At 40.2% G+C, this 27,102-nt stretch overlaps 1 protein-coding gene across 2 annotated transcripts in view; it reads left to right on the top strand.

Annotated features, from left to right (window-relative positions):
- The window catches only part of COG7 (component of oligomeric golgi complex 7), a 78,706-nt gene that overhangs the window by 13,207 nt on the left and 38,397 nt on the right, over positions 1 to 27,102 (top strand). The window contains exons 5-10 of one of the 2 annotated variants that reach the window (XM_059896132.1): positions 8,128 to 8,210; positions 8,983 to 9,105; positions 14,582 to 14,780; positions 20,272 to 20,399; positions 21,334 to 21,488; positions 26,357 to 26,473. In XM_059896132.1, coding sequence (XP_059752115.1) covers positions 8,128 to 8,210; positions 8,983 to 9,105; positions 14,582 to 14,780; positions 20,272 to 20,399; positions 21,334 to 21,488; positions 26,357 to 26,473 — 805 coding nt within the window. The remainder of the gene's footprint in view (positions 1 to 8,127; positions 8,211 to 8,982; positions 9,106 to 14,581; positions 14,781 to 20,271; positions 20,400 to 21,333; positions 21,489 to 26,356; positions 26,474 to 27,102) is intronic. The other variant, XM_059896133.1, reaches the window with a different exon arrangement.

Below are 27,102 nucleotides of genomic sequence, written 5' to 3'. Positions count from 1 at the left end.
GAATGACTGCTTTTGGAAATCTTGGTTCATACTATTTTTCCTTCCGAAATCTAGAGATGTTGCTTCCTTGTCTTCTGCCAACTATAATCTGATGTTCAGTATGAGACTGGCCTGCTTATTTTTTTCTTTGTATGTAGTTTATTTTCCTTGAATAGTTAAAATAGGGTGGGCAAACATTTTCTGTAAGGGGCCAGATAATAAATTTTTGGGCTTTGTGGGACATATGGTCTCTAGCACAAATGCTTAATTCTGCAGTTGTGGCACGAAAACTCATATGTAAATGAATGAGCTTCACCATGAAAATTTTTAATGTTTTCTGGAACATAGTATCTTATTTGCTGATTCATATTTTTCTTCATTCCTAGAAAATTTCTTTCTTAAAAGACTTTTTCTTCTATTTCATTTATTTTCTTTTTCATTTTTGAGAACATCAGCTATCTGTTCATTAGCTCTTCCTTTCCCCCCTCAACATATAATATGTTCACTCTGGTCTATTTTGGCTCTTTGCCGACAATCTCCTCTCCTCCATAGTCTGTTATTTTTCAAAAGTCTGTCTTCCATTTGATCAATAGCATTTTCTAAATTATGTGTTCTGCTCTTTGTTCTTCTAATTAATTTTTAATTCATCATATCATTATTTATTTTCCTAATTTTTTTTCTTAGCTCTGCCAGCCTCCCTTTATATCTCATTGTGATACCTTAGATCCTATTGAAGAAAGCGTATACCTTGTGTAATTTCCTTGAGAATGTGAAGCATTTGTAGTGTAAAATTTTCTCCTCTTTCCTAAGCTAAATCTTTTGAAGTGCTCTCTCTCTTAGGAAAAGTTTTTTTAAATTTCAATTTTGTTTTTTATTATAAATTAATTAATTAATTAAATTAATTTTTTTGGCTGTGTCTGGTCTTTTTAAAAAAATTTTATTTATTTATTTATTTTATGTATCTATTTTGGCTGCGTTGGGTCTTCGTTGCTGTGCATGGGCTTTCACTAGTTGCAGTGAGTTCGTTGGGTTGTGCAGGCTTCTCATTGCGGTGGCTTCTCGTGTTGCGGAGCACAGGCTCTAGGCACGCAGGCTCAGTAGTTGTGGCGCATGGGCATAGTTGCTCCGCGGCATGTGGGATCTTCCCAGACCAGGGCTTGAACCCGTGTCCCCCGCGATGGCAGGCGGATTCTTAACCACTGCGCCACAAGGGAAGCCCTGTGTCTGGTCTTAGTTGCAGCACACAGGGTCTTCGTTGTGGCACGGGCTCTTCATCGTGGCACGTGGGCATCTCTTTATTTGTGGTGTGCGGGCTTTTGTCTAGTTGTGGCGCATGGGCTTAGTTGCCCTGCAGCACTTGGGATCTTAGTTCCTCAACCAGGGATCGAACCTGTGTCCCCTGCAGTGGAAGGCAGATTCTTTACCACTGGACCACCAGGGAAGTACCTAAATTTCAATTTTAAATCCAAAGTCATGAGGCTTTTCCTTTGTGTTTTTTTCCTAAGAGTTTTATAGTTTTAGCTCTTACATTTAGGTTGTTGAGCCATTATAAGTTAATTTTTGTATATGGTACAAGGTAAGGACCGAACTTCTTTCTTTTGCATGTGCACATCCAGTTTTCTGAGCAACATTTTTTTTTCCTGAGCACATTTGTTAAAAGGACTGTCCTTTCCCCATTGAATGGTCTTGACATCCTTGTTGAAAATTATTTGACCATGTATGTGAAGGTTATTTCTGAGCCCTTTATTCTGTTCCATTAGGCTATATATATGTCTGTCCTTATGCCAGTACCACATAGTTTTGATTATTGTTGCTTTGTAGTAACTTGGAATCATGGATTGTGAATCCTCCAATGTTGTCCTTCTTTTTCAAGATTGTTTTGGCTATTTGGGGGTCCCTTGAAATTCCATATGAATTTTAGAATGGGTTTTTCTGTTTCTCCAGAGAACACCATTGAACACCATTTTGGAAGGGATTACATTGAATCTGTAGATGGCTTTGGTAATATTATCATCTTAACAATATTAAATCTTCTAATTCATGAACGTAGCATGTCTTTTTATTTATTTGTGTCTTTTAAAATTTCTTTCAGCAGTGTTTTGTCACCTTCCGTGTACAAGTCTTTTAGCTCCTTGATTATATTTATTTCTAAGTATTTTATTCTTTTTGATGCTATTATAAATGGAATTGTTTTCTTAATTTTTTTTTCAGATTGTTCATTGTTACTGTATAGAAATGCAAGTGAGTTTTGGTGTGTTGATTTTGTATTCTGCTGCATTAACTTATTAGTTCTAACAGTTTTTTTTTTGGTGGAATCTTTAGGGCTTTCTATAAATAAGATCATATCATCTGCAAACAAAGATATTTTTCCTTCTTCCTTTCCTGTTTGAATGCTTTTTACTTCTTTTTCTTGCATAATTATTCTGGCTAGAACTTCCAGTACTAAGTTGAATAGAAATTGCAAAAGTGGGCATCCTTGTCTCGTTCCTGATCTCAGAGGAAAAGTTTGAAATGGTCTTTCACCATTGAGTATTATGTTAGCTGGGGGCTTTTCATGTATGGCCTTAATTTTGTTGAGGTTGTTTGCTTCTATTCCTAGTTTTTCGAGTGTTTTTGTCATGAAAAAGTATTGAATTTTAACAGATGCCTTTCTGCATCAGTTGAGATGATCACGTGGATATTTTTCCTTTGTTCTGTTAATGTGGTGTATTTCATTCATTGATTTTCATATGTTGAACCTTCCTTGCATCCCAGAGCAAATCCCACTTGGTCATGGTGTATAATCCTTTTAATATGCTGTAGAATTCAATTTGCTAGTATTTTGTTGAGGATTGTTGTATCCATATTCATCAGGAATATTAATCTGTAGGTTTCTTTTCTTGTAATGTCTTTGTTTGGCTTTGGTATTAAGGTAATGCTGCTCTCATAGAATGAATTAGAGAGTGTTCACTGCTCTTGAATTTTTTTGGCAGAGGTTGAGAAGTATTGGTATTAATTCTTTAAGTGTTTAGTAGAATTAATCAGTGAAGCCATCTGGTGTGCTTTTCTTTGTTGAGAGGTTTTTGATTACTGATTCAATTATTAGTTTTAGGTCTATTCAGAGTTCCTATTTCTTCATCATTCAGTCTTGGTACATTGAGTATTTTTAGGAATTTGTTCATTTCATCTAATTTATCCAATTGGTTGGCATATAATTGTCCATAGTACTTTCTTGTAATTCTTTTTATTTCAGTAAAATTAGTAGTGATATCCCCTCTTTCATTTCTGCTTTTATTTATTTGAGTCCTCTTCCTTTTCCTTAGTGAATCTAGGTAAAGTTTTATCAATTTTGTTCATCTTTTCAAAGAATCTTTTCAACCCTTGATTTTGCTGATTTTGGTTTTGTTTCTGTATTCTCTATTTACTTACCTCTACTCTGCTCTTTATTATTTCTTCCCTTTTGCTAACTTTGGGTTTAGTTTGTTTGTTTTTTATTTTCTTAGTTCTATAAGATGTAGAGTTTAGGTTGTTGATTTGAGCTCTTTCTTTTTTAATGTAAGTATGTACAACTATAAATTAGCTCTTTGGGCTACTTTTGTGGCATCCCATAAGTTTTGGTATGATAGGTTTTTGTTTTCATTTGTCATTTTCTAATTTCTCTTGTGGTATCTTCTTTGACCCATTGGTTGTTTAGGAGTTGTGTTGTTCAATTTCCACATATTTGTGAATTTTCCAGTTTTCTTTCTTCTGTTGATTTTTAGTTTTCTACCAGTGTGATCGGAAAAGATACTATATGATTTATATGATTTTAATCTTTAAAAATTTATTAAGACTTGTTTTGTGGCCTGAGATATGGTCTATCCTGGAGAATGTTTTATGGGTACTTGAGTATGTGTATTCTGCCATTGTTGGGTGGAATGTTCTGTACTGTCTGTTAGGTCTAATTGGCCTGTAGTGTTTGTTGAAGTCTCTGCTTCCTTATTATCTTCTCTCTGGTTGTTCTTGACGTGCTGTCTGCATGCACCTTCTGTATGCTCTGTTCCTTTTCTTTTTTACCCCCTGTGGTACTTTTGCATAGGTCACATGCTGGAATTTTTTGTTTGTATTTGTTTCTATTTATTCATATTTGTATGTGGGTGCTTTTTTCTGGATCTACTGTTTACTGAAAAATAGTTAGCATGGGATCTCCTTGGAAACCCCTCCTTTGTTGACCTGGACTTAGTTGAGAGATTTCCTCTTGCCCTTGATTTAAAGGCTACGTTCTCTGTTGTGCTTTTCAGTTGCCCAAAGAGAATGGGTTCAGGACTCATCTCCCGCCTTTTCGTTCCGTATCTTCCCCATTTGTCAATTCTTTACTTTGAGTCTTCTTCTCGTTAGCAGGATTCTAGGACTGGAGCTGGGCCTTTGGAAAATCACCATCTGGCAGCTTTATTCCTTACGTTTTCTCAGGAATTTGTGGCAGCTACAGACCACGGAGCTCACCTGTGTGGTTTGGGTGTATGTCTAGTTATGTGAGGTTAGGGGAGTAGGAGTGGCGGCAGGCAGCTCCATGAATTTAAGTTTTTTCCTTTCCTTCTGTGTGAGTTGGCTACTTGGTGCAGGAATCAGGTTTGAAGAATGCTCTGTGGGTCAGGATCATGGGCTTTGGTTTTGGGGTTAGCTGTTTTTGACAGCTTTCATTCACAAATCTGAATCAGGCTTGATTCCAGATTCTACTCTCTGTAGGCAGGATGCCGATTCAGAAGGGGGAAATGGCGCTTTTCAGCCCTGTGGCTGTCCCACTGCTGAGCTGGGGTGGAAGCAGGCCTTCCCCTGCCTGCCCAGTCCTCCCTTGGCGCCCAGTCTTTACTTTTCCATCACGCTGCTCCATGCGTGGTACATCCAGAGTTCTCCCAGCATCACCACTCATCTGCCAAAATGATTGAATATCTGATTGGTATTCTGTGAAGTTAGGCTTTTTTTTTTTTGGCCATGCCCCGCAGCATGTGGGATCTTAGTTCCCCAACCAGGGATCGAACCCACGCCCCCTGCATTGGAAGCGTGAGTCTTAACCACTGGACCACCAGGGAAGTCCCCTCTGAAGTTTGTAGTACAGACATTTTCCTGGCTTCAACACAAATGAATGATATTGCGTTTTTCTTTGGGTGGTTAATTTTGAATATTTTTTGAAAAATTTATTTTTGGCTGCATTGGGTCTTTGTTGCTGCACACGGGCTTTCTCTAGTTTCGGCGAGCAGGGGCTACTCTTCATTGCAGTGCATGGGCTTCTCATTGTGGTGGCTTCTCTCGTTGTGGAGCATGGGCTCTAGGCATGTGGGCTTCAGTAGTTGTGGCTCATGGGCTCTAGAGCTCAGGCTCAGTAGTTGTGGCGCACAGGCTTAGATGTTCCGCGGCATGTGGGATCTTCCCGGACCAGGGCTTGAACCCGTGTCCGCTACATTGGCAGGTGGATTCTTTTTTTTTTTTTTTTTAAACATCTTTATTGAAGTATAATTGCCTTACAATGGTGTGTTAGCTTCTGCTTTATAACAAAGTGAATCAGTTATACATATACAATATGTTCCCATTTCTCTTCCCTCTTGCATCTCCCTCCCTCCCACCCTCCCCATCCCACCCCTCTAGGTGGTCACAAAGCACCGAGCTGATCTCCCTGTGCTATGCGGCTGCTTCCCACTAGCTATCTATTTTACATTTGGTAGTGTATATATGTCCATGACACTCTCTTACCCTGTCACATCTCACCCCACCCCCTCCCCATATCCTCAACTCCATTCTCTAGTAGGTCTGTGTCTTTATTCCCGTCTTGCCACTAGGTTCTTCATGGCCTTTTTTTTTTTTTCCTTAGATTCCGTATATATGTGTTAGCATACTGTATTTGTTTTTCTCTTTCTGACTTACTTCACTCTGTATGACAGACTCTAACTCCATCCACCTCATTACAAATACCTCCATTTCATTTCTTTTTATGGCTGAGTAATATTCCATTGTATATATGTGCCACATCTTCTTTATCCATTCATCTGTCGATGGACATTTAGGTTGCTTCCATGTCCTGGCTATTGTAAATAGAGCTGCAATGAACATTTTGGTACATGACTCTTTTTGACCTATGGTTTTCTCAGGGTATATGCCCAGTAGTGGGATTGCTGGGTCGTATGGTAGTTCTATTTGTAGTTTTTTAAGGAACCTCCATACTGTTCTCCATAGTGGCTGTATCAATTTACATTCCCACCAACAGTGCACCACACCCTCTCCAGCATTTATTGTTTCTAGATTTTTTGATGATGGCCATTCTGACCGGTGTGAGATGGTATCTCATTGTAGTTTTGATTTGCATTTCTCTAATGATTAATGATGTTGAGCATTCTTTCATGTGTCTGTAGGCCATCTGTATATCTTCTTTGGAGAAATGTCTATTTAGGTCTTCTGCCCATTTTTGGGTTGGGTTGTTCGTTTTTTTGTTATTGAGCTGCATGAGCTGCTTGTAAATCTTGGAGATTAATCCTTTGTCAGTTGCTTCATTTGCAAATATTTTCTCCCATTCTGATTGTTGTCTTTTGGTCTTGTTTATGGTTTCCTTTGCTGTGCAAAAGCTTTTAAGTTTCATTAGGTCCCATTTGTTTATTTGTGTTCTTATTTCCATTTCTCTGGGAGTGGCAGGTGGATTCTTAACCACTGCGCCACCAGGGAAGTCCCTGGGCGGTTAATTTTGGTATCAGGAAGGGCTTTTTTCTGCCACAAAAGTAATATGCTCTTTAATCAGTCATCTTTCCTAGAAGGCCAAGGTGCTTCTTTACTAACAGTTTTTAAAGCGAAATCTGATAAATTAGTACATCCCCAACACATCACCCACAATCTTCAAATATACATGCCTGGTTCATTTTACACAACCAACGAATTCAGTTGATAAAAGTGAAGCAACTTTTTGGAGCCTGATTTTACATATGGCAGGGATATTCATTTATTTAAGTGATCTTATGAAAATGATAAGCATTTTAAAAGCAAATAGTCATTAAAAAAAATTAATTTATTTATTTTTGGCCGCACTGGGTCTTCGTAGCTGTGTGCGCGCTTTCTCTAGTTGCAGTGAGTGGGGGCTACTCTTCGTTGCGGTGCGCGGGCTTCTCACTGCGGTGACTTCTCTTGTTGCAGAGCATGGGCTCTAGGCGCACGGGCTTTAGTAGTTGTGGCTCACAGGCTCAGTAGTTGTGGCTCGTGGGCTCTAGAGCGCAGGCTCAGTAGTTGTGGCACACAGGCTTAGTCGTTCCGTGGCATGTGGGATCTTCCCAGACCAAGGCTCGAACCCATTTTCCCCTGCATTCGCAGGCAGATTCTTAACCACTGAGCCACCAGGGAAGTCCCAAGATTGCTATCCTTCAAAGACCTTACACACTGATGGAGGGTGAGGCTGGGAGAAAACAAGTACACAAATAATTTTATTACAAGATGGAATGTGAAAACTGCCTTAGGCCTCCCCAGGATGAAGGAAAGGATGAAAGAAAATCGAGGAAGTTTATATGAAAGAGCTAGTATATGTGCAGAACCTTGAAAGAGATGAATTAAAATTTTTTTAATTGTTTCTGATTATAAAATAATACATATATAGGTTATTAAAAATTTGAAAAATGGAGAAAAATATAGAAAAGAAAATGATATACCAGTAAAATGATATACTCACCACCCAGAGATGACTGTTAGTATTTTCTTCCAGTTTTCCCTTTGTGTACATATATCTTTTAAGGAAAGTATATACATTGAGTATATGCAATTTTGTATCTTTTTTGCTCCCAGTCAACAATGTAGCATGAGCATTTTCTCATGGATCTAAGATTTTGATAGGTGAGGAAAAGTATTTAGGGCAGAAGGAATAATATATATTTGAATGGTATAGAAATGAGAAAACTCAGGGACTGTTCTGCGAATAATAATTAAACCCATTTTGTGGAATGAACATTGGCATGTGGTATCTGATTGAGTCACACGTTCTACCCTTAACTTCACTTGTTTTTCATATTTATGATCTCCACACATGAGTTAATTCATTGTCTTGGTGGGAACTTCTGAATACTAGCTCATGTATAATCCACATTTATCCTGCTGAATTCTTTCTTTGGCTGCAACAGAAAACCTGGTGACAGTATGTGCATGTTTTCCATTGTTTTTCTTTAGATCAGTCCAAAGTGTTTGTGAAGGTTTTTACTGAAATTGACCGGATGCCCCAACTTCTTGCATACTACTACAAGTGTCACAAGGTGAGAAGCTGTGAGTGATTACCATTGTGGAGTGCTTGTAGAACTGGGCTACAGAATCACAGTTTTGAATCCCAGTTTCCTACTCAAAGGTAAAAATATTTGCCTCCATGCCCTCTGGTCTTTTTCTTTTAATTAGCCAGTAGGGGGTGCTCTTGGTCCAGCCTGTGGATTCATTTGATTGCAAGTTGGAAAAAGTCATTAGTTTTCAGCCTCACTTGTATTTATAGCTAGATTTCCTTTACAGATTGAAGAGTTTTAATTTTTCCTATTTTTGTCTTTTAAGGGCGATTAGGTTTATTATGCCTTCAGCAAGCCTTAAGAATTTTATCTGTTTTCTAGGTTTGTTGAAATTAGGTTACTGAAAATCTTGACAGCTTCCTGGGCTAACTTAATTCCTTCAAGTCCAGTGCCCATCTGTCTTTTGAGCAGTAGTGTTAGGACATGAAGCTAAAACACATATTCACGCCCACCTCTGAGGTCTATTCAGAAGAATGGTAGCATGCTGAGTACATTGGCCTGCTTTGGGGGCAAGCAAAAAGGAGAAAGGATCACTTGGAGGGCAACAGATTCAAGCTCTGGATGATGATCAGAGCAGGTGACTGTAAATTTTTTTTTCCTGCCTCTTTTGAAGTGAATGGTCGTCCGTGGGTACCCGATTGCCTGGGAGAGTAGGCAGTGGCCAGTCGCTTGCCCTGGTAGGAGGGCAGGGCAGTTGCAGCAGGCAGCATGTCTTGGCGGACCCAGTAAGGCCTCCTTTGTTCTGCCTCTGCAGGTCCAGCTTTTAGCAGCCTGGCAGGAGCTGTGCCAGACTGACCTACCCCTGGACCGGCAGCTCACTGGACTCTATGACGCCTTGCTCGGTGCTTGGCACACGCAAATCCAGTGGGCTATGCAGGTAACAGCTCTTTTGGGTTCTAGCGAGAACAAAGCCCGTGGTGCCGAGGGAGAGGGTGATGGCCTTAGGAGCGGGCCGACCGCAGAGCACCCGGGCCACCCAGAGAGAGCACCGCTGGAAGAACCTCCCCATCTGCTGTCGTCACCAAAGGGGCAGGAAAATCTTTAGGTCTCTGTTCTAACTCTTCTTATCGCTCTTATCTATATCTTAAATAGAATCTAATGTGACAATGTTGCTTGTTGTTCAGCAGGGGAGCCCGCGGAATTCCTGGAGGCCATTATCTTCTGATCTAAAAGCAAGAGGCCCTCAGTCAGGTGGTGCTTGAGTGAACAAGGCTGTTTTAATCTTAACTTTGGGTAAAATTTACCCGGCCTAAAGTTAGCTTCCCTTGTTCTCACAGTAGGCCAAGAGGAACAGTATAATTATAAAGGCACCCTCTGACTTAGGGGAGAGGTGAGACAGAGAACTTCATTTCATTTCCTTTCAGGAACTTTCCATCATTTACTTTCCTAAAGTCTCTAGGCATTTTCAGCCTTGAAGGATATGAAACATTGGTCCCTTGTCTTGATGCCAGGAGGTGCGCTAGATCTTCTCTTTAGAAGGGGAAAAAGGCTGTCTTATGTCTGAGTAATGACTGACTGGGCCTGTTTATGGTGTGGCTTATATTTTTTTCAGAATTAGCTGTGAATCGCCCTTCACATATTGGTCAGTAATTTGCTGGAATGAACTCCACTGTAGTTGGAGAGAATTCCTCGTATAGGGTCATGTCATTCAAGGTGGTTGAAGTGCTCTTCTCCATCCTCTTTTCTTTCTCCTTGAACCAACATCATTCAGACAAAAAAACCCAAAAAAACAAAAAAACAAAAGCACCCCAAAACTGGCGAACAAAACAAAAAACAGCCTCCTGTAGGAGGTTCCCATTTTTTATGTAATCATCAGTTTTCAGTGATCCTGTCCATCCGCACGCATTTCTGTGTCCTTGTCTCGTCTACTGCTTATATCATGAGGATAAAAACAGTTCATGCCTATAAGTACAGTTGCCCTTCAGCATCTTGGAAAAAGGATTTCGACTTCTCACACTTTTATTTGGGCCTCACCCCAAGTTTTGTAAGACGTAAATTTATGCTAATTTCCACTTTTGTCCCATGGCCCATTTTCTTTTCAGAATGTGAGCATGATAGGTGACTGTCATCTCCTGAAGCTCAGTAGAGTACAGAAGAAAACCAAAGGCACCAGGGTGAATGTGTCTCTAAAGATTTTTTTCCCCGGTATTTTATTTTATTTTTTATATTTTGGCCATGCCACGTAGCATGTGGGATCTTAGTTCCCCAACCAGGGATTGAACCCCGGCCCCCTGCAGTGGAAGTGCGGAGTCTTAACCACTGGACCACCAGGGAAGTCCCTTTCCCCAGTATTTTAATATGGAAGGTTTCCAACATGTAAAAAATTTGAAAGAATTATACAATGAACACCCATGTACCCACCTCCTGTGTTCTACAATGAACATTTTGCTATATTTGCTTTATCACAAATCTATCCATCTATCCATGTGCATCTATTCATTGACCCATCTTATTTTTTGATTCATTTCAAAGTAAGTTGCAAACATCATTCACTTCAGAACATACGTATTATTAACTAGAGTTCAGTATTTGTTTACTGGGATTTTTTTTTAGGTAAAATTATGAAATGCAATGATCTTAAATGTGCCATTTAATTAGTTTTGACAAATGCTGTTTAACCTAATCCCCTACCAAGATACGGAACATGACTATCACCCTAGAAAGTTCCCTTGTGTTCCTTCTCAGTCAGTCTTTGTACCAACATCCCTGAAGGCAACCGCTGTTCTGATTTTTCCCACCATAAATTAGTTTAGCCTGTTTTAGAATTTCATGTAAATGGAATCATATGGTGTATGTCCTTTTGGTGAGGCTTCTTCCATTCAGCATGTTTGTGGAGATTTATTCATGTTGCTGTATGTATCAGTAGCTTGTTCTTTTTTATTACTGAACACTGTTACATGGTATGAATATATAACAGTTTTGTTTATTGAGTCTTTTTTTAAAAATTTTATTTATTTAATTTATTTATTTTTGGCTGCATTGGGTCTTTGTTGCTGTGCGTGGGCTTTCTCTAGTTGCGGCGAGTGGGGGCTACTCTTTGTTGTGGTGCGTGGGCTTCTCATTGAGGTGGCTTCTCTTATTGCGGAGTACGGGCTGTAGGTGTGCAGGCTTCAGTAGTTGTGGCTCGTGGGCTCTAGAGTGCAGGCCCAGTAGTTGTGGCGCTCAGGCTTAGTTGCTCCGTGGCATGTGGGATCTTCCCGGACCAGGGCTCGAACCCGTGTCCCCTTCATTGGCAGGTGGATTCTTAACCACTGCACCACCAGGGAAGCCCTATAGTTTACTCTTAACATTTAGGTCTGATTAATTTTGAGTTAATTTTTGTATATGGTATCAGGTAAGGATCCAACTTTTTTTTTTTTTTTTGCATGTAGTATCCAGTTTTCTGAGCACCATTTGTTGAAAAGACTGTCCTTTTCCCATTGAATGATTTTGGCACTCATGTTGAAAATCATTTGACCATGTATGTGTGTTTATGGCCTCTCTATTCCATTGGACTATATGTCTATCCTTATGCAAGTACCACACTGCTTTGACTATTACAGCTTTGTAGTAAGTTTTGAAATTAGGAAATGTGAGATAGCCAGTGATCCTCTTTTTCAGTATTGTTTTTGCTATTTGGGGTTCCCTCAAATTCCATATGAATTTTAGGATGGGTTTCCTGTTTCTCCAGAAAACACCTTTGGGATTTTGATGGAGATTGCATTGAATATGTAGATGGCTTTGGGTAGTATTACCATGTTAACAATATTAAGTCTTCCAGTGCATGAACATGGGAAGTCTTTCCATTTTTTGTGTGTATTCTTTAATTTCTCTCAGCAGTGTTTTGTCGTTTTCAGTGTACAAGTCTTTTAGTTCCTTCGTTACATTTATTTCTAAATACTTTATTCTTTTTGATGCTATTGTAAATGGAATAATTTTCTTAATTTCCTTTTCAGATTGTTAAAATAGAATTGCTAGTATAGAAATGCAAGTGATTTAAAAAAAATTTATTTATTTATTTGGTTGCACTGGGTCTTTTAGTTGTGGCAGGCAGGCTCCTTAGTTGCGGCTCATGGGCTCCTTAGTTGTGGCATGCAAACTCTTAGTTGCGGCATACATGTGGGATCTAGTTCCCTGACCAGGGGTCAAAGCCAGGCCCTCTGCATTGGGAGCGCAGAGTCTTAACCACTGTGCCACCAGGGAAATCCCTGAATGTGAGTGATTTTTGCTTGTTGATTTTCCATCTTGCAACTTTGCTGAATTTGTTTATTACTGCTAACGGTTTTTTTTTTTCAATTTGTTAGGATTTTCTACGTATAAGATTACATCATTTGTGAAAAGAGATAACGTTACTTTTTCCTTTCCAATATAGATGGCTTTTATTACTTTTTCTTGTCCAATTCTTCTGGCTAGAACTTCCAGTATTATGTTGAATAAAGTGGCAAAAGCAGGCACCTTTGTCTTGTTCCTGGTCTTAGGGGAAAAGCTTTCAGTGTTTCACCATTGAATATGATGTTAGCCATGGGTTTTTCTGATATGGCCTTTATCATGTTGAGGAGGTTCCTTTCTATTCCTAGTTTATTGAGTGTTTTTTTTTCCCAATTATGAAAGGGTGTTGAATTTTGTCAGATGCTTTTTCTGTATTAATTGAGATTAATGAGCTTTTTCCCCCTTCATTCTGTTAATGTCGTATATTACATTGACTAATTTGATATGTTGAACCATTCATTCTGGAGATCACTCTCAGTCATGGTGTATAATCCTTTTAATATGCTGCTAAATTCAGTTTACTAGTATTTTGTTGAGTATTTTTATATGTGTATTTATGAGATATTGGTCTATAATTTTCTTTTCTTTTAGTATTTGTCTGGCTTTGGCATCAGGTTAATGATGCCCTCATAGAATGAATTAGGAAGTGTTCTATATTAGTTTGCTAGGGCTTCCATAACAAAGTACCATGGACTAGGTGGTTTAAAGAATAGAAATTTGTTGTGGAGGCTAGAAGCCCAAGGTCAAGGTGTTGGCCGGGTTGATTTCTTCTGAGGCTTCTTTCCTTGGCTTGCAGATGGCAGTCTTTTCCCTGTGTCTTTCCTTTATGTGTGCCTGTGTCCTAATCTCCTCCTGTATAAGGACACTGGTCAGATAGGATTAGGGCCCACCCAGATGACCTCATTTTATCTTAATTGCCTCTTTAAAGGCCTTACGTCCAAATATAGTCACATTCTGAGGTACTGGGGGATTTGGACTTCAATATATGAATTTTCGGGAGACACAACTCAGAATATAACATGCTCCCTCCTCTCCAATTTTTTGGGAAGAGTTTGAGGAGAATTGGTATTAATTCTTTTAATGTTTGTTAGAATTTACGAGTGAAGCCATCTGGTTCTCGTTTTTTCTTTATTGGGAGGTTTTTGATTACTGATTCAGTCTCCTTACTAGTTATAGGTCTATTCAGATTTTCTGAAGTCACTTTTGGTAAATAATATTCGTAGGAATTTTTTGTCCATTTCATCTAGGTTATCCAGTTTGTTAGCATACAACTGTTCATAATATTCTCTTATAATCCCTTTTATTTCTATAAAATTGTTAGTAAATGTCCCAACCTTCATACCTGATCTTAGTAATTTGAATCTAATATCTTTTTTTTTTTGGTCAGTCTAGGTAAAAGGTTTGCCATTTTGTTAATCTTTTAAAAGAACTAACTTCTGATTTTGTTGATTTTCTTTTCTCGATTTCATTTACCTCTGCTCTAATCTTTATTATATCCTTTCTTCTACTAGCTTTGGGTTTAGTTTCTTCTTTTTCTAGTTCCTTAATGTGTACAGTTAGGTTATTGATTTGAGATATTTCTGCTTTTTTAATGTACGCATTTACAGCTATAAATTTTCCCCTTTGCACTGCTTTTGCTGTATCCGTAAGTTTTGGTTTCCATTTTCCTTCATTTCAAGATATTTTCTAATAAAAATGTGAATTGATTGATTTTATAATTTTTAAACTTACACTTTTTTTGGCCTTAGTGTTGCATAAGAACAGTGTTATATCATGTTTCACATTTGACTAAGTGAATCTGTACTTAAAACAGGGGTCCCCAACCCCAGGGTCCACGGCCTGTTAGAAACCGGGCCGCACAGCAGGAGGTGAGCAGAGGGCGGGGCCAGCGATAGACAGAAAGTAGCCAATTGTCCTGGACAGGATGCAAGTCTTGCTGGTTTATTTGGCTTCCTGAGCATGTTCACATGGGTGCTGAGGAAAGCTTGGGGCTCTTGACTAGACCGCTTTCCGGCTTGGAAGGATTCCTTTGAGCAGTCCAGGAGTCTGCTTGTTTAGAAGGTCTGCTCCAGTGTGCTAACACACATACGTCTCTCCCCTTGCAGGTTTTCAGGAACCCCCACGAGGTGGTGACTGTGCTGCTCATTCAGACCCTGGGGGCCCTGGTGCCCTCTCTGCCCATCTGCCTCAGCGCCAGTGTGGAGAGGGCAGGGCCCGAGCTGGAGCTCGTCAAGCTGCTGGAGCTCTACGACGCCACCGCCCACTTCGCCAAGGGATTGGAGATGGCCCTGCTCCCCCATGCAGGTAAACATCCTTCCTCCCAGCTCGCTGGCTTGTTTTTACTCACTCTTTCTGAAGCTTCTGGGGCCTGGGTTTGTTTGCCTTTTCTGGTGACCGATTTTACAGAAATGGAAGGGATCAGTGTTTTCCTTCTCAACAGCTATGAAAACCTTTTCCATGAAAACATTGCCATTATGGAAATAATTGTTGCTTAATATATTGTTGCCTAGCTGCAGTGCTGCCTAGGTGCTTTACACACTCTGGGGAAGTGATAGACACTTCTGCAGGGGCTTAGAATGTAAGAGGCAGGTAGGCATTAGTGGCAACGAGTTGGCAGTGAGTTACACTGGGAGGGTAGCGTCCTCTTCCTTTCAAGGCATCACAGAACCTTGGGTAAGTCAACCTAAAAAGTAAGTTTAAGAGAACAAATGGATTAGAGGAGCTTTTTGATAGGACAACAGCAAGTTTTTAAGGGCAGGGGTGCTGCATTAGGACTAAGGGTGGGTATAGGGAAAATGGGCTTTCCCCAGCTGCCATCTGAGAGCAAAGCACTCCTTGGCATTTGGGCAAACAATGCCTGGTGTGTTGCATGTCCCCAGCTGTTTCCCATCTAGGTTAAAAGCATCATAAACTTTTCAATCATACAGACTTCATCACGAATGCTACTGTCAAATCAGGAAATCGCTTCAGGAAGGCCTGCTTCTGCCGTTTGGCTGCTGTGTGTCACTGACTTGGTTTATTTAATAGTTATTCTCTTTAATTACCTTTGTGTGTAATTACCTCTTACATTCCTGGGAGTGTGTTTATTGTTCGAGTTCCTGATGACTCATCGGTGTTTTTGGCACACTCACTGCTCAGGCCCTGGTTGTGGGAGAGGCATGGTGGATGTGGCTTCCAAGGGACCTGGATGCTGTGGTCCTAGTGGCTGAAGAGTATGTAGGCTGAGCGTCCTGTGGAGCAGAGTGGAATGAAGGCAGGGCAAGGAGCAGGTTGCTTTTCTCCCACTGGTGATGGACATTATTGAAGAAGAGAGAACCACCCTCTGAAGAATCATACAGAAAATGCTTTGTTAGTCAGCCATGGAAGTTTAGATTTTTAATGATTCCTACTGAGGTTTTCAAAAAAGTATACGTATTTTTTAATTTAAAAATACTTTGGAAACACACACAAAAATAAAAATTAAAGAGTAATAATGATCCATAATCTCATGACTCAGAGAAGGCCATGGGAACATTTTATTTGCTCCCAGTAATTCAAATATAATTATACATTGTCATAAATAAATATAAAATATATGCATATATAAATATATATGCAAATACATATTTAAAAATATTAGTTTTTAAAAAATTTTTTATTTATTTATATTTGGCCGCATTGGGTCTTCATTGCTGCGCATGGGCTTTCTCTAGTTGTGGCTAGTGGGGGCTACCCTTCGTTGCGGTGCGTGAGCTTCTCATTGCGGTGGCTTCTCTTGTTGCATAGCACGGGCTCTAGGCACGCGAGCTTCAGTAGTTGTGGCTCGCGGGCTCTAGAGCTCAGGTTCAGTAGTTGTGGAGCATGGGCTTAGTTGTTCTGCGGCATGTGGGATCTTCCTGGACCAGGGATTGAACCTGTGTTCCCTGCATTGGCAGGCAGATTCTTAACCACTGTGCCACCGGGGAAGTCCCAAAATATTAGTTTATATGATCTTATATTCTCTTTTTTGCTCAAATTAATATAATGAGCATTTTTTATGTCATTAAATATTTTCCTAAGACATGGTTTTTAATGACCACTTGATAACTATGGCCTACTTTAATTTTTAAATCTGCTATTATAAATAAAACTATTATTAACAATCTTACGTATTAATTTTGGAGCCCAACTCTGATTATTCCTTGGGATAAGTTTGAAAATTACAATTGCTAATAAATGAAAAATTTAAAGATGTTTGTCACATTTTGCTCTTTAGAGAGTTTCTGCCTGTTTTCATGTCCATCAGTAGTAAATGAGGCTGCTTATTCCCACATGCCCTCACCAGCACTAGGCTCTATCTTTTTTTTCCCTTGCCAGGTTTTTAGACAGTTAATGATATATTATTTTAATTTCCATGTCTTTGATTACTAGCCAGTTTGAAAATTATATTATAAAAAGTTATATTTTTCTCTTGAATTGCTTATTCTTTTGCTTCTTTTTCTGTTTGAGGGTTTAATCTATTTCTGGTTAATTTATAAGAGCAATTTATTTAAAGCAATATATTATTAAATGTATTATAAAAAGCAACAAAGTATTGTTATAAAAATTCATGATATAGCTATCTGTAACACAAAATGAAAGTCTCCTGTAATCCCACTTGCTAGAAATAACCACTGTTAAAAATTTGGTGTATATTCCCTAAATATCCTTATATATTAAGGATTTTTTTTCTCATTATCAAGTATGTTGTAGATATATTTTCTAACTTTCTAGTTTGCCTTTAACACTTTTCCATTTTAATAATTAATAATGTACATAGTATATAATTCAAAATATGTAAAAGGTTATGCAATAGAAAGTCAAAAAGTTAAATAATTTGTTGACTTTATAATTAACAAGCAATATGTATTCAGTATAGAAAAAACCAGGAAATACAAGGAAGGAAAAAGATCATGCTCAACCAACTGTCCAGAAACAGTATTTTGGATTATATACACATGCAAATTTTGTATACGAGTGTGTGTGTACTTAAATGTTTTTAATAGAATATTTTATTATCATTATCACCCCCCCATTTTATATTGATTCAATATTGTCATCCAAAACACAAATTTTCCCAGTTCCACAAAAGTCTTTATAGCTGTTTCCCTACCTCCCATTAAAATCCAGTCGGTGTACATGCATTGTCTTTGGTTGTCCTGTCTCTTTAATCTCTTTTAATCTAAAACAGTCATCTCATCTTTCATGAGATGTCTTTCATGACATTGACGTGTTTGAAGAATACAGGGTAGTTTTCCTGTAGAATGTCCCATATTCTGTAATTATCTAATTGTTTCCTTGTAATTAGATTTAGATTAAACATTTTTAGTAAGAATACTACATTGGTGATGATGTGTACTTCCTATGGCATCACATCAGGAGACATATAATGTCCAATTATTGGTGATGGGTTGGATTAATCACTTGGTAGTTGTATCTGCCAGATCACTCCATTGTAAAGTTACCTTTTCTTCTTTGTTATTAATAAGTATCTGTGGCGTGATATTTTGAGCCCATAGAAATATACTGTTCCTTAAGAAGTATTTACCTAGTGACTTTAGCATCCATTGGTAATCCTTGTCTGAATAAACTTTTACATTGCTGATTATAAAATGGTAATATTCTAATTCTCTCATTCCTTTTACATGTATTAGCTGGCATTCTTTTTTTTTAAAATATATTTATTTATTTATGTATTTATTTTTGGCTATGTTGGGTCTTTGTTGCTGCGCACGGGCTTTTCCTAGTTGCGGTGAGCGGAGACTACTCTTCGCTGTGGTGCACGGACTTCTCATTGCGGTGGCTTCTCTTGTTGTGGAGCACGGGCTCTAGGCGCATGGGCTTCAGTAGTTGTGGCACGCGGGCTCGGTAGTTGTGGCGCATGGGCTTAGTTGCTCCACTGCATGTGGGATCTTCCCAGACCAGGGCTCGAACCTGTGTCCCCTACATTGGCAGGCAGATTCTTAACCACTGGGCTACCAGAGAAGTCCCTTGCTAGCATACTTTTGTGAAGAGGAGATTTTTCTTTCCCTTTAATATCACTATGAACTCATTGGATTCTTTTTTTATTCATTGTATTATGATCCATTATTTTCATTATTCATTTTGATGCTCGAATTATTTCAAATTTGGTCAGTGGTTGCCCCTTCAGGCTGGCTCCTGTATCATTTTGACATGTCCCTATCAGCCTTTGAGTGCTTTATTGTTTTTTTGGCACAAACTGTTCCAGGAACACTTTGTACTTTCTCTGCCTCAGACCTGGAATCAGCCATTTTCTCGAGGAGCTTGGTTTCTTCTAACGGGAAATGGTATTTAGAAACCAAGAGCTGGCACCAGGGGTGCTTATTGTTGCTGGGCTTTTATTACTTCCTATGCCGTTTGTGGACAGAGCTAGGAAATACATAGTTTTTAAGAATACCAGTTTATACTGGTACTTCCAAATCAAATCCAACACCAATAGATTTTTACCTCTTGCTGTTCTCGGTTGCATCTCTTTTCTCCTACGGTGAAAATCCTGGTTCCCATCAGCAGTGTGTGAGTGTGTGTGTGTGTGCATGTGGTGTGTGTGTGTGTGTGTTATATACACATACAGTTATTTTTCATGACCCTATTATGGATAGGTCAAAATGTATCTCGTTTATTTATTCAACTACAAATGGACTAGTTCTGGAGTGCTTGATGCTGAGGGTGCTATGCTAAGCAAAACCAGACACAGTCCCTGCTCTCGTACAACGTATATTCCAGTGGGAAGTAACCAAGTAATCACACTAATGAGTGTATAAGTGCAAAGTGAGATGAGTACTTTGAAGAATAGCAAAATGGTTCTAGGAGAAAAACAAAATGGTTTTAAGCAAGTAAAGATGATTGAGACTAGCAGACTTGAACTTAGGGAGTACTGAAGGAAGAATAGGAGTTAACCAGATGAAGAGGGCTAGGGAAGAACAAGGTCGTTTCAGACAGAAGTAGTAGCAGGTGGCCAGAGGGGAGCTTCTGAGGAGCTGAGAGAAGGCTAGAGGCTAGGGGAATTGTGAAGAAGGCTGAGTCTATAGAAGTAAAAATAAAAGTAGCTGGCCTTTATTGAGTGCTTACACATACTAGACACATACTATTTTACATAATCTCCAGTTAAGCCTTATAAAATTGATGCCATTATTAATCTCTTTTTATAGTTGAGGAAACAGACACTGAAAAGTTAAGTCATATGTACACAGTCACCTAACTAGGAAGCAGTAGAGCTTCAATAGAAGAGCCTTCACCCTTAACTACCACCCTCTTTCACCTCCTGAGGTCAAACGATGCAGAACCTTGTAGGCTATGGAAAAGATTTTGGATTCCAGCTGAAGAGATAATTCTTAGAAGTTGAATTGCTGTGCCATAGAATATGCACATTAAAATTTTTATGTAGTTGAATATAGGAATTTTTGGAATGCCTAGTGTATGGGCTCCAGATGGAAAATGTTCTTTCTGCAGAGCCTTTTCTCTGTAGCAGTTCTTGAACTTGACCCTGAGGAGGGTTATCATTTGAAGAGCTTCTTGACTATGATGGGTTGTAGGATTAAGGGGATCGGTATCTTTAATAGTGCCTTAGGCACATAATACACAAAGCTCAAATTTATCAAAAGATTTACTGACATGATTGCTTCAGCTTCCATGAATGGTAAAAGCAGATGAACAGAAAGTAGTCACCCCTAAGATGAAATAGGAAAAGTTCCAGTGGAGGTCCTTTCACCTGTTGTTTTTCAGCAATTGATTTCCAATTCTTTGTTCATTATTGCATTTAATTTCGGATTCCCTGAAGATGAGCAAAACGTGGTGAAAGTCGTGGAGCTGGTGGATGCTGTGTATGGTCCGTACAGACCCTACCAGCTGAAGTACGGTGACATGGAAGAGAAGAACCTCCTCATCCAGATCAGTGCGGTGCCTCTGGTAATGGCATAATACTGGCAGTGGCCATTCAGGAATCATTCTGTTTGCCAGGCTCCGAGGGTTGGGAGTGGGTGGGATGCGTCGGAGAAGGTGTGAGGTGGCATTAGGAATGCAGAGAGTGGGAACTGGTGTGCAAACACTGGGCTCTAAGTGCTTCCTGGGCTCTTGTAATCCAAATGTAAAATGAGACCACAGATATGCTACCAGTTTTTTATTTAAAATCCTCTAGCAAAACTTAGAGGCTTAAGTATTCTTGAGAGTAAGTTGATTATCCCCCTGATTCAGTCATTATCACACAGTCTTTTGTTTAAGGCAGCATATGCAAATGGACACAGGAGCTGAGTATTCATGGACAGTACTCTAGGGCCAGGTTCACCAAGTGGGCACCAGAGGGGAATTTCCATTGTAAACGTTAAGGTTGCCTAGCATGATGTGAGTTGACATTTAAGAATAGATCTTACAGTAGTTAGAATCTGCCGCCTCCCGCCACTTTTCCGTTTTCTAAGGACGTACCTAGGAAGTCTGTTCCGCTCAGTTATGTTCTTGCCCCTGAAGGAAGCATTTTCCTTTCACTGCATTCTTTTGGAGCGTGGGATATGGAGAATTCAAATCCTAGCTTGAGAGCCAGAGGGAGAGATACCATCTTAAATCACAGAAAAAGAGGAAAGAGATGAAAAATATAAAGATGAATATAAGGATTTGATCATGCTTTTTAGCCAGGAGTTTATTTCTGTGATCTCACTGACCACTTAGACTGTTCTTCCCTAGGTCAGGCTCTTAAAGAGCTGTCACAGTTTGGGACTGCATTTCTGTTGTACCTATTAAGTGATTTTACCATGAATGAGGAGGTTTGGAGCTCTCCCCATCTTAATGTTGTCTATTCATTTGTTCTTCAGTCTGAGGCAGCTTTTTTTTGTCTCTGTTTGCTGACCAGGAACGTGGGGAAGTCATTGACTGCGTGCAGGAGCTGAGCCACTCTGTGAACAAGCTCTTTGGCCTTGCTTCTGCAGCCATTGACAGATGCATCAAATTTACCAACGGCCTGGGGACCTGTGGCCTGCTGACAGCCCTGAAATCCCTCTTTGCCAAGTAAGGCTGGGGGAGTGGGGTCAGGGCCAGCCTCACTGGAGAATGATGTCTCTCCCAATTAAAAATGTGTGTGTCCTGTATTCCTGCCATGAACCCGGGAGAGGCACTTGCACCTGAGCCCAAGGGGGGTGTTCTTAAGGATGTTAAGAACACTGTGGCACGTTTGTAATGGTGGAGCATTTGAAGCAACCTGAATGTCCATCAGTTTGGAAATGGCCAAATAAGATACGGTATATTCAAATGAGGGGGGTTCCCTATGTGGCAGTTAAGGTGTTAATTAGATCTACACATAACAACATGGATAGATCTCAAAACATACTGCTGAGTGAATAAAAGGTTGCAGAATACTATATAGAGTCTCATACAGTGTGTGAAAAGAATATACAAAAAATAGAGTATATTTTCTGTAGCAGGGTTCGGCAAATTTTTTCTGCCAAGGGCCGGATGGTTCGTATTTTAGGCTTTGAGGGCCTTACAGTCAACAGAGACTTTCGTAGTGCATCGCCCTAGTAGTAGAAAAGCAGCCAGAGACAACACATACATGAGTGGATGTGGCTGTGTTCCATTAAAACTTTATTTACAGAAAACCAGGAGTGCCAGTTCCTGTTCTAGATCTTTTTTTGTCACTTTAAAATGCATTATATATTCCTATAGCATAGAGGTCAGCAAACTCTAGCTCATGAGCCAAGTCTATTTTTGTAAAAGTTTTTCTAAAAGCTATATTGGAACGCCACCATGCCCGTTCACTTACCTATGGCCTGTAAATCCTCACTATAAAGTTAGAGTTGAGTAGTTAGGACAGAGACCTTGTGACTCTCAAAGCCTAAAATACCTGGACCTTAACAGAAAAAGTTTGCTGAGCCCTGATGTGGAAGGTTAGGCAAGAAACTCAAAACACTGGTTGTCTTTGGGGAGATGGGGAGGGACTAAGGTGGTGGTCTTAGGGGATTTAGCTTTATTTGTTATTTTCTGATTTTTTAAAAAATTAAAAATATAAATTAATTTACATTTAAAATGTAATTAAAAATATAAAATAAAAAATATATAAAATCATGCTAAGTGAAAGAAGCCAGTTACAAAAGACCACATGTTATATGCTTCCATCTATATGAAATGTCCAGAACAGGCAAATCTGTAGAGACAGAAAATAGATGAGTGGTTGCCTAGGGCTGGGGAGAGGGGAGTATTTGGAGGAGATGAGGGATGACTGCTAAAAGTTATGGGGTTTCTTTTCGGGATGATGAAAATTGTTCTAAAGTTAATTGTGGTGATGGTTGCACAACTGTTTTCTGTGACTACCCTAAAAACCTTTGAATTGTGTGGTATGTGAATTAAATCACAACAGAGCTGTTAAAAGAAAGAAGGGGAAACAAAAATTAAGTTTACTTAGAAAAAAGAAAAAGAAATCAATATAAGGCTGGATTCTCTGACCTGTGTAATTGAGATGTAAGGGCCCTCAGGAGGTTAGATGCTTTAGTCTCTAGCTTATAGACAAATACATTCTTAGGCTCTCCAAGAAATCTTGTTCTAGAATGAAGTTGCCACGAGTCTCGAGAAATTCCTCATATTGAACCGAATGCTCTTTTGCTGCCGTAAGTTGAGGAAGCTCTTGTCATTCCAGAAATACTGACCATGCCCCTGTGAGCTCTAAGGGTCCTTGGACCCAGTACTGTTGGTCACTGCCATGGGCGGTCTGCACCTTCCAGGGTGGCTCACAGGAAGGCACTGAGGGCTGCGAGATCACGTCCCCTGCGTAAGACAGGGGGAGCCAGGTGAGCCCAGACGTGTCCTCCAGGAAGAGAGACATCAGCAACAAGTTTAATCAAATAAAATGTATCTCTTTCTCTCTCTGCCACCAGCTGGGATCTTGTGGACAAAATAATTTTTTGGGGGATCTAAAAATTTTATTATAAAATTAAAAAAGTAATGCTTCTAGAAATACATATATATTTAAATATGAAAAGGTGTAAAAAGGTGAAAGTCTTCCTTCTTCCTGCGCATCCTTAGGCAGTCCTCAGGAGTCACAAGTTTTAAACATTTTGCTTTGAGTCTTCTCATTCTTCTCTTCAGACTTTAAAGAAGATTTTTTTGTTTATCACCTTTAACTATGATGTCTTGACGCAACTCTGAAAGGTGTGGAACTGAGCCTGCTTGAGGCTGGGGCTGTCTCTTATCCCCTCTCCTCCCAGCTCTTGTTGGCGATATTTTCACTTTTAGTTCTTCTGTTGGTTACTTCAGTTACTTCATTTTAAAAAGTAATACAAATCCATATTAAAAATTCGAACTGTACAAAAAAGGACATGTGATGAAACCAGGTCATCTGCTCTAGAAGGGAAGGTTTTGAAGCTACCGAGACAGCTGATGTTTATAAAATTAGCCAGGGAAATGAGGATGATGCCAACTTGCCCAGGGTTCAAGTGGGACCTTGTTCAGGAGCGGGGAGGGTTTGGGGATGGTGTTCAGGAAGGCAGGCGTAGGGAGGATGGAGGACGCAGGCAGAGCAGGAGGAGACTGGCCTAACTTGGACTCTGCTGAAGCTGTAGAATATAGCTGCTGATGGGGTGTTGCAGGGTGAGGGGTGTTGCAGGGTGAGGGGTGTTACAGCTGTGACGGGAGCCTGGGCCCCGGAGTTGTAGCCACCTGGGCTCAGATCCTGTCTCGGGCCCTTACTAGCTGGGACCTTGGGTGGGTTAGTGTGCCTTTCTGAGTCTTGGTATCTTTTATTTGGGTAAACTGATGGTGATAATCTCTCCTTTCCATGGTGGTTGTGAATATTGAGTGAAAGCATACAATTAAAGCACCTAATGCAGCAGCTCTTACATGGTAGAGACACTTGGAAACGTGTATTGTGAGAGAATCAGAAGGTTTTGGTACAAATGCCATAAAAATGTGATGTGATACACACATCATGTGTGAGCCCCACTGTGGCTAAACAGTCACCCCCCTACCTCGCCCTGGCCCTGCCTCAGTGCTCGGTGGCTGCTCACCGTTCCGGGGACTCTGTCGGGAGGTTCTGTGCAGCTCATGCCTTGTTGGACGGGGTGTTCTTCTTGCTTAACGTCCTTCAGCTAAAGCACAATTAAAACGTTCTTCAACAGCTCCCTGTCGGTGTGTCCTGAGGGCCCTCCCCCTCCCCCAAGGAAAGCTGTCACCTCTCTGGGTGCAAAGGGAAGGTGCTGTCCGTGGCATTCTGGTTTCGTAGCTTTTCGGCCCTGTGTGAAGGGAGCAGTGGCGGCGTCTGTCCTCAGTGGAGTGGTCTGCAGCAGTTCCTTCCACTTGCTTCTCTGAATGGCCTTTCTCTCCACCACACACACCTACTCTTCAGGGCTGTGCCCTGCGTCAGCACAGTCCACTGTCCTCACTAGGGCTCATGGCTTGGGCAGGAGAGAGGCGAGACTTCCTGTGATGTATGCAGGTGTCGTGGGCTTTAGGGAGCCTGCTGGCTTCCAGAGCACATGACTATCCACCCCCGTCCTCCTTACCACACCCTCCCAAGGACTTACGTGTTCATGTTCCAAGAACTATACAGCTGGCCCTCTGTATCCAGCGTTCCTTATCTGCGGGTTCAACCAACTGTGGATCAAAAATATTCAGAAGAAAAATTTCCAGAAAGTACCAAAAAAGCAAAGCGTGAATTTGCTGCATGCTGGCAACTCTTTATGTAGCATTTACATTGTATTTACAATTATTTACATAACATTTATGTTGCGTTAGGTATTATAAGTAATCTAGAGATGATTTAAAGTATATGGGAAAATGTGCCTAGGTTCTGTGCAAATACTATGCCATTTTATATAAAAAACTTGAGCATCCATGGATTTTGGTATCTTTGGGGGAGGAGGGGGGCAATCCTGAAATCAGTCCCTCATGGCTACCCAGGGAGTACAATACATAAAAACGATACCACTGCACATCATCTTTCATTTTATACTTTTCAGGGAGCTTTTGTGTCTACTATTTCATTCATTTCATTTTATTTTATCATCATGACAACTCTGCGGGGCAGTACAGAAGCCATCATTAAGTCCATTTTAAAGATGAGGAAACTGAGGCCCAAATACACCTAGGTACTTGCAGTGCAGGTCTGTCATTGACTCAGGACCTATTTCTGGATGTCTCCTTTATGTCCAGGTCTGTGTTAATTCCTGGGGATACAATTATGACCTACAAATGGATAGTCCCTATTCTCCCAGAGCTTCTAGTCTGGTGACAGCAATAAACATTAAACACATACATTAAATAAGCTATTTAATTATACTTGTGTTAAGTGCTATGAAGGAAAGTATGTGGTATAGGTGGGAGCAGACAGCAGTCTGTGAGGGAGGGTTTTCAGTTTTGAATCCAGTTTCATGCTCCTGTACCATTAAAGTCGGCCTCTTGCCTGCCATGGAGCTTAGCTGTTTAATCTAAATTCAAGGATTTGAATGCTACAGAAGTACCCTGGATATCAGTGAACTGCCTTATGGTATCCTAGGTGGCAGTTGGGTATTATAGTGGGACCATGACGTTTTAAAACAGTTCTTTGAATCAGCTTCCAAAGAAGTGCCCCTGTTAGGATGAGGGAGTAATTAACCAGCATCATCTCTCACCTGGTTGGTCACAGAGTCTTGGTCTTAGTGGCCATACCCTTCCCCCCTCATCTTGAGCATCTCTTAAAGCCGCTCTGCCAGGTGAGAAAGACAGTCTTGCCACATAGAGGAGACCTTTTTGTGGTCAGAGCTTTATAAGTAGTGACAACCCTTGGTAGGATAGCCTCTGAAGGTGCTCTCAAGGTCATTAGCAGTTTGTCCAAAGCTGTATAATTCCAGGTGTCTCTAGGTCTGAGGAGTTTATGATGATACCGTTGTCATTTTTTTCTTTCCCCATAGGTATGTGTCTGATTTCACCAGTACTCTCCACTCAATACGAAAGAAGTATAGGCTGGATGATATTCCTCTCAACTCCCTTTTTCAAGAAGATTGGGCGGCTTTTCAGAATTCCATTAGGTAAAGTGGGGGTAAACATGCATAATATAGTATATAAAAATGATAAATGTGTAAGGTGTTTTTTTTTTTCTCTTTCACTGCCCCTCCCACTTTTTTTAAAGCAAATTCTCCAGACTCTGAAAAGAAGCCAATAAACAAAGAAAACAGGCCAAACCAAACAAACACCAAAAAGACCCCTCTTGTTCTTAAAATATTTTAAAAAGTTCTTTATGAACTCATCTCCTTTGGTGACTTAAGTTTTTTTATGTTTGGTTTGAGATTTTTTTTTTTCCCCTTAGCCTATAGTTTCTGCAAATGTAAAATAAGTTAGAGCTTTTATTTTAGAAAATGCACAGCTGATTGGATCCTGTTTCTGGATCTGTGCCACAGTACTAAATGGTAAGTCAATGCTATTTGGCCTGCAAAGAGCCGTGTAAGAGTTCCGTGAAAGGCCTTGAGGTAACCCTCCCAAGTCGTTGTTGACAGACAGATTCTGGCGTAGCCTGTGTGACCTGTGGGCCACTAGGTAGACACCCTGTTGCCCTAAGCCCTGAGGTCTGGTGGGAGTGTGATTGGCAGTGGCCTGAGGAGTTTGGCCCTTGATGTGTCCAGCCTGAGGGAATGCCCTGGCAGTCCAGTGGTTAGGACTC

Source organism: Balaenoptera ricei, chromosome 15 (genome assembly GCF_028023285.1).
Source record: "Balaenoptera ricei isolate mBalRic1 chromosome 15, mBalRic1.hap2, whole genome shotgun sequence".
Classification (NCBI taxonomy): Eukaryota; Metazoa; Chordata; class Mammalia; order Artiodactyla; family Balaenopteridae; genus Balaenoptera; species Balaenoptera ricei.
This window is presented reverse-complemented; position numbering and strand designations above follow the sequence as displayed.